The 7621-nt window shown below is 42.1% G+C and overlaps 1 protein-coding gene across 1 annotated transcript in view; it reads left to right on the forward strand.

The window, feature by feature from the left end:
- Positions 1 to 5098: 5098 nt before the first annotated feature.
- Positions 5099 to 7621, forward strand: part of LOC101845127 (sex hormone-binding globulin) — a gene marked incomplete at its 5' end in the record, with an annotated part of 5567 nt that continues 3044 nt past the window's right edge. Inside the window, 3 exon segments of the mRNA XM_013088045.2 lie at positions 5099 to 5208; positions 6384 to 6600; positions 7377 to 7526. Coding sequence (XP_012943499.1) covers positions 5099 to 5208; positions 6384 to 6600; positions 7377 to 7526 — 477 coding nt within the window.

Genomic DNA, 7621 nt, shown 5'->3' on the forward strand with positions numbered 1-7621 from the left:
GGTGGGGTTGGGTCAATCTATCGCACACTTGAAGCGTTCGTCATTTTTTGAAAGGGAAGGGGATCTGCGTTCCTTCTTGAAACCACAAATCAGCGTGCAGTTTATCATTATGTATGCGTTCCCCTTGAGAGGAGAAATGGGTTGGAGGTTAGGGGCTCTTAAACTATGAAATTATGTCAAGTATCCGGTTATACAGAGCCGGAGGGGAAAATTACCGAGGACTGAGGAAAGTTTTCGTCCCGCACAGAGACAATCGGAACAGGCCTTTATTGAAGGATGGAGGAACTCAAGAAGTGTACAACACACAATATTGTGTCGATAAACGGGAAGGTGAAAAAAGGGGTGTGGATAGGCTTGGGAAGACAAGTGAGAATCGTGATTCCGTGAATGATAACCCGACTGCACGCCGTATTTATGGTGTTCACGTTTTTCTGTGGTCGGGCAAACCTGCTCTTTGGCACAGGATTGTCTGCTATGAACACCAGCTGTGACCGCAGGTCAGGAAAATAGCTTTTCCAAAGGCCATCAAGTTTTATGACACGTTCATGCCCGATTGCTACTGCCAAGCATTTCAGAGCTGGATTTGTAGTTTAGAATATTACAAGCAAAATCGGGGCTTAGGAAAAATAAAGACAAGAAACATAACACCAACGAAGGAACACATTAATTTCCAGTACGGGATGGGAATTGAATCCAGATCCTCTGCGTACCTAAGCCGGCTAATGGGCATTTGTGACAGACTCTTTCAGATACGCTTTCTACTTGTCTTAGCCAGTTGATAGGTAGACCTTAGCCTGTAAATGTAAATTATTATAAATGCCCTCGTTGACCCAATTTACATAGTAGATTTTTGACAAGTTCGACTCTGCATGACAGCTCATATGTGCCAAGTGCGATACACAATCTCACACAAAAAAGTACTATGATAATTTGTAAACTAAACTTCATCTCACTGGAAATGAACTGACGGCTTTTTCGGGCAAGGTGAAAACCCCATAACCTTTAAACTACAAACGTCGAAACTGTTAGCTAGCACCGTGGGCAGCATGTTGGGTTATGATGCGGATCTTCTTGGTTCGAATAGCGGAAGGGGTGTTCTCGAAAGTGGGCTGCAGGGGTACTTCAGTAGGTCCCCATTCAGTGTGTTCTGTTAGAGAAGTGATAACGATTCAAATGAGGTATCCTTCTTAAAATACGTTCAATTTGTCTTTGACATGATTTTGACCACTCCCGTGTCGGTACAACAGACAGTGGAAACCCCGGATGTGTACAGTAGGGCAAGTAAGTTCCGAACAGAGACCTCAGGTAGATCTTTACCGGAGAGAGTTATTGAAATGGAGGTCCAGTTTCTTGAATCATCTTCCAGTGTCAAAAACAAGTGGGGGGGGGGGGGGGGGGATGAAACTTATTTCCCATTGGAGCTGACAGATGCATGAATTACTTGTGGTGTTCAGTCGTGTTTTTTGTTGTTGCTGTTGTTGTTGTTGTTGTTGTTGTTGTTGTCGTCGTTGTTGTTGTTGCTGTTGCTGTTGCCATTGTTGTTGTTGTTTTTCTTCTTCTTCTTTTTCTGTTTCTTCTTCTTCTTCTTCTTCTTCTTCTTCTTCTTCTTCTTCTTCTTCTTCTTCTTCTTCTTCTTCTTCTTCTTCTTCTTCTTCTTCTTCTTCTTCTTCTTCTTCTTCTTCTTCTTCTTCTTCTTCTTCTTCTTCTTCTTCTTCTTCTTCTTCTTCTTCTTCTTCTTTTTTTTTTTCTTCTTTCTTTCTTTCTTTCTTTCTTTCTTTCTTTCTTTCTTTCTTTCTTTCTTTCTTTCATTCTTTCTTTCTTTCTTTCTTTCTTTCTTTCTTTCTTTCTTTCTTTTTTTCTTTCTCTCATTCCTAAACCACCCACCCACACTCCTGACTGCCATAAGTATTCTTAGCTGTGCAAAGTAACTGCTGGGTTTTGCTTAAATTATGCCCAGTCTATCCCAGTCTATAGCTCTGCGTAAATTGGCGATGTTCTGATTTTAGGATCTTTATTGACGAACTTTAAGGTACTTTAAAAGCACATTAGACAACAATGGGCTCCCTAATTATTCAGAAAGACAAAAACAGCATTGAAACACTTCACTCCCACAGAGACCCAGGAAGTCATTTGTGATGCTTGTTTCTGTTAGTGGGACTAATTTCGAGGCAATAGGATGGAGACCTAAAATGATATTGTTCCCTGTAACTGACCCTTGATTGAGCCAAAAGTGGAATCAACGATTCCACACAGAGCCATGAGCTTTTTTAAGCCTTAAGTTAATCGGTGCGCAAACCACCTGAAAGAAGTCAATCAAAAGTGCAGGGTCCACTGATTACGACGAGCCAGTTATTCCGGGGAAATAAATGGACACGCCTACGCTACACGCCAAACGAAAAACAATTTAGTTTGTCGATGCTATTTTGGGACCCGTATCTGACATTCCGTTTTATATTCATTGTGTTTGGAAAGCCATTGTCCAGCCCACATTAATATATGTTGTACTGATGCAGAAGTATCCAATTGTGCTTATTTTTCAGAAAAATATGATCCCTGGAAAAGAGATCATCTATTGCGTAAAGCTGTGTATTTGTGTGTATTTGTGTGTGCATATGTTTGTGCGCGTGCGCGTGAGCGCGTGTGCGCGTTTGCGCGTGTGTGTATGTCTGTGGGTGTGTGCACGTGCGTGCAAGTGTGCGCGTGTGTGTATGTCTGTGTGTGTGTGTGCTTGTGTATGTGTATGTGTGTGAGCAGCTTTTGTAGACTTTTGGGTATTTTTTGCAAGGCTCTCTCTCTCTCTCTCTCTCTCTCTCTCTCTCTCTCTCTCTCTCTCTCTCTCTCTCTCTCTCTCTCCCTCCCTCTCCTCGCTCACATGCTCTCCTCTCACTCACTCTCTTTCTCTCTCACTCTCTTTCTCTCTAACTCTCTTTCGCTCTTATACAAATACACATACACACACATACACGCATACATACATGCACACACACACACACACACACACACACACACACACACACACACACACACACACACACACATCTACATGCACACACAGACACACAAACAAATACACACACACACACACACAAACCACCACCACCACCACCTTCACCACCACCACCACCTACAAAACCTAACACAATCTGCAGTCTCGTTTCTCTTTCTAGGCTATGGCCTAAAAATTCGTTTCAGCCACTTTTATCTCTCCTTCCAAATGGGCAATGAATTGCCTCTTTGCTTCATTCACTTCCAAATTGAATGCCGAATAGCTATTTAGTAACTTAAACCAGACCCAAAATTGAAAGGTTAAAGACACACATGTGGCCATAAGCACGTGGTCTGTAGTTTGAAAAAGCCAACGCCGTAAACTCTACCCCTTCGTCGTATTGAAGACCCTTCGCAAGAACCGTGGAACATAAACATAGATAGCCAAATTCAGGAATCACAGAGGGTGGGGGCGTACAGAAGCATCATCGGAATTCCTCCCACGTTATTAAGCTAATCTCGTGTCAAGATCCTGAGACCTAAATATAGCCCTTGTTTATGGCAAGTCCCTGAAAAGCACACGCTTTGTTTTTCCTCGCGCACATTCTTTTGCACCATACGGTGGAACTGTTTTGTTCCGCCCGTTTCTCGTTTCGCGGGAATTTGTTTTCATCCCCGTACAAAAAACTCCGCCCTTCTCTCTCTCTTTCTCTCTCTCTCTCTCTCTCTCTCTCTCTCTCTCTCTCTCTCTCTCTCTCTCCATGTGTCCAAATCGCTGATTGTAAACTTGGGTCGGAATGCGGCGGCTGGTGAAGGTGCGCGTTGAGGTAAGCTCATAGTTTCTCCGCCGCACCGGAAGCGGGTCACGTCTGGTGAATGAAACTTCCGGTAGTGAATGCATTACGGGTAATCAATTATCGTCTTGGTTCGCTATCTGGCCAGGTGGCAGGGCATAATGGAACACCTTCAGAGAATGCTTGATGTGTGCACAAGGTGCACGATGGATGCTTAAAAACATTTTCTTTGGCTATTATGGTTTGCATTAACTGAACGTCGCTATGCAAAATCAGCAATTTAGGAGTTTATATTTAGCCTCCCGGCGATCATTTTTTTTTTCGTAATCAGAGGAGGGTAAGATAAAGCGGTGATTGAGGGTTTTTTAAACTATCCCCAGATCTCGAGAGTGTTCGAGGTATTACTTCTGCATTTTGCGAGTTGTGTGGAAGCGTGCGGTTGGAGATATGTTCCTGCCACCTGTTGCTTTTGAGAGACAGAGAGAGAGACAGAGAGAGAGAGAGAGAGAGAGAGAGAGAGAGAGAGAGAGAGAGAGAGAGAGAGAGAGAGAGAAAGAGAGGGTGGGGGGGTCGAAATGACAGGGCGGAGAAAATAAGGCGGGCGATGCCTCAAGTCCATTTTACACGCTTCATAATATTTGTACAAATGACTTTTAAAAATATCATTTTAAAGTAAGCTCGTAATTGTAAGCACTGCTCTCGAATTTCCTTCACTTTACGAAACAATCCAGATTTTTTGTACAAATCTGAAATATTCTGCACAGCTCTAGCTTAATATTCATTAGAGGTTATTAAATTGGCTTCCACATTGCATTTTAGATCATATTCATTGTTCCTGTACTGATGAAATGTCAGGAGTATTACTGAACGGCCCTTTATAACCAGAAAAACAAGCAGATGAGACGGGAGTAACGGTTTGACATCAATCTCCGATGGAGTGACTTGGATTTAAAAAACAACATTTAACCTCATCAACAACAAAATTCTTAGAGTTTTTCTCCTAAGACACAAATCAGAAGTAATTATTTTTGAAGTTCCATACCCCATCGACACTATTTAAATCATTTTCGAGGCGGGCTGCAAGGACAACCCGGGCTGTGAGGGATACAATGTCTCAGCAGAAAGACAGAGATGATCGATAAAAGTTCTCCTAAATGTAGATTCAAACTCATGTCTTCTAGCAAATCGTCCAATCGCTACGCCACAGATTCGTGGTCACCGAAGTACAGGAAACGTTTATGAAACAAAGAACTACGCTGACCGGATGTTAGTTACACCATCACGACTAACGACTTTGTTCATGTACTTTCCATCCCCAGAACTCAGAGATCGAAATCCTGTCCAACCAAGGTGTACGCATCGAGCCAGTGACTAAAAGTCATGTGGAACTTGTTCTCGTCGATCCGTCACTCTTGAGTACAAGAAGCAAGTAAGCACACGAATGTATACATAAGCTTTAGTTGGCAAATGAGTTAGTTATTTTTGTCTTTAAATATAAGTGTTTTTACGTCCCCTATTGCAGACCACCCACTTTGTTTTGTTTTCTTGAAGCTAGGGTCAGCCCGTCTTGCCTAAGAAGACCACAGCCCACTGTTGATCCATTTGAATGTGGATATCATTTTGTTCATCAATATTCAATTTGATAATTTAAAAAATACTCGTAAGCATATTGATAATTTAAAAAATACTCGCAAGCACACATAATAATATGACTGTGTTATATTATTAAATCATACTTTTGAATGATAAGGTTAATTACTAATTGTTTTTCAATTCTAAGGGACAGGTTTAAATAAAAGAGTAAGAATAAGCCGGCTCATTAGTTGAGAGATACGATTACAAAACTGGTTTTGTACTTTATGTTTGGCTTTTATAGATAATAGTTTTCGAGGTTTATGTCAAGTTGATGTCTCCTTTCTTAAAATAAATAGTTAAAAAATCATCTTACGGGCATGGGGTCACGTGTACCCGCGTGTTGGCCCCCAAAGAGAGTGGAGACCCCAGGTGTACATAAAAGGTCAAACAAGTTCCCAAAGGAGACTTCAAGTAGGCCTGTATTCTAAAATAGAAGCACCCTTGCGGGGTTGATTGGGAAGATGGGGGGAGGGGGGGAGTAGGGTCCCGCGTCATACCAGAAAGAGGTGCAATCCTTCTTGTACTAGATAGAAAATGTGAGCACACCCAGGGACAAGTGTACAGGTGTGATATTTACTTTCATGTTTTTGAAAATCCTGTTTCCCTCCTTTTTCTGTTTTTTCCCTTGCTACTGGGCCAAGAAATCTGCCTTTAAAATAGCAGATTTGTTTTTTAGTATGCGTTACAATTCTTACGACTCACGAAATAAAAGAAAACCCAAACTCGTAGGAAGAGTAATAATAATAAATGGCATTCATATAGCGCAAATTTCCGCTTGCTGAAAAATCTATAATATAATAATTACCCCAACAGACCTGATAGCACTCTTAAACAATCTCAACTTCCTGAGAAGCAAAACATGCAAGGTGCTATTTTAGAGGCATAAAACACTAACAGAGTAGAACTACATTACACAATAACTATAATTACGATTTTAGTACATTGCGTTTTCTCTATTTACCTTTCCAGATTCCAGTTGGACTTTGAGTTCAGAACAACAGCTCCCAATGGCGTCTTGTTCTATGGGCGTCCCCACGGCCACAACGGCCAATCCATAGCCTTGATTTTACAGAACGGAGACCTCATGTACAAGATCAAGTGCCCAACGCTACACGCAGACATTTTCATCCCGACTCGTAACATGACGCAGCTCAACGACGGGAAGTGGCACTCCATCTCCTACAGCGTGAGTATGAGAAAAGAATTATACAGTCGAACCTGCTCTTGCAGCCACCTGTATCAGACAACCACCTGTACTAACGGCCACTTTCCATTTCCTATCTTCAGTATTCTTTAAAAACATTGTTGGGACATTATGTAAGACGGCCACCTTTAAAAGACGACCTCTTTTCTCCTCGACATAGATTTGACGCCTTAAACAATTTCGGCTGTATATCGTGGTATTTTTTCCTTTCCTTTCACTTTTTTCCTGTTACTTGTACAGGTGGGTGTCGCGGGGAGAAGCAATCGTCAGTCAGATTGGAGTCGGGTGGCTTAGATGTGGGTCTATGAGGCTGTCCTTTACAGAGTCAATCCAAAGATGTTTTGGGCTTCCTCTGTTTCTCCGGACAATGTGTCATAAAATGTAGCTGTCGTCATGTCTTGTAGTTTTTAAAGATATTTCTTATCAATCTTTTCTCACTTTGTACAGGAGACATAAGGGGTGAAGGTGGGGATGGGGGTGATCTCTCTTTGTTCTAGTATTTTGAAGAGAAAGAGAGAGAGAGAGAGAGAGAGAGAGAGAGAGAGAGAGAGAGAGAGAGAGTGTGTGTGTGTGTGTGTGTGTGTGTGTGTGTGTGTGTGTGTGTGTGTGTGTCTTTGCTTTCTATTTTAGTCACAGTTTCATGAATTCATACAAAGCCTATTAGTTTTTGGAAGTTGATTTTTTTCCGCTTTTGAACCTATTTTTAAGGTTTTTCTTACACCAAAAACACTGACCACGTCCCTTTTGTAAATGTTCAGGTCAAGTTCAAGCGACACGGGCGCAAAGGGTTCATCAACATTGACGGTTTCCCCACACCCAAGCGTTACGAGGTGAGCTGCGACCACATGGCATCGCTCATCATGGGAGGAACGTCGCCCAAAGACCGCGGCTACATTCATGAACTTGAGGTATGTGTTGGATTTTAAGGTTTTTTTAGGAGGATGGAGCCTGGTGGGGTATATTTCCTTTCCACCACCCCCTTTCCCCTATTTTTTTTTTGGGG

The sequence above is a fragment of the Aplysia californica genome, unplaced genomic scaffold (genome assembly GCF_000002075.1).
Source record: "Aplysia californica isolate F4 #8 unplaced genomic scaffold, AplCal3.0 scaffold00676, whole genome shotgun sequence".
Lineage (NCBI taxonomy): Eukaryota > Metazoa > Mollusca > Gastropoda > Aplysiida > Aplysiidae > Aplysia > Aplysia californica.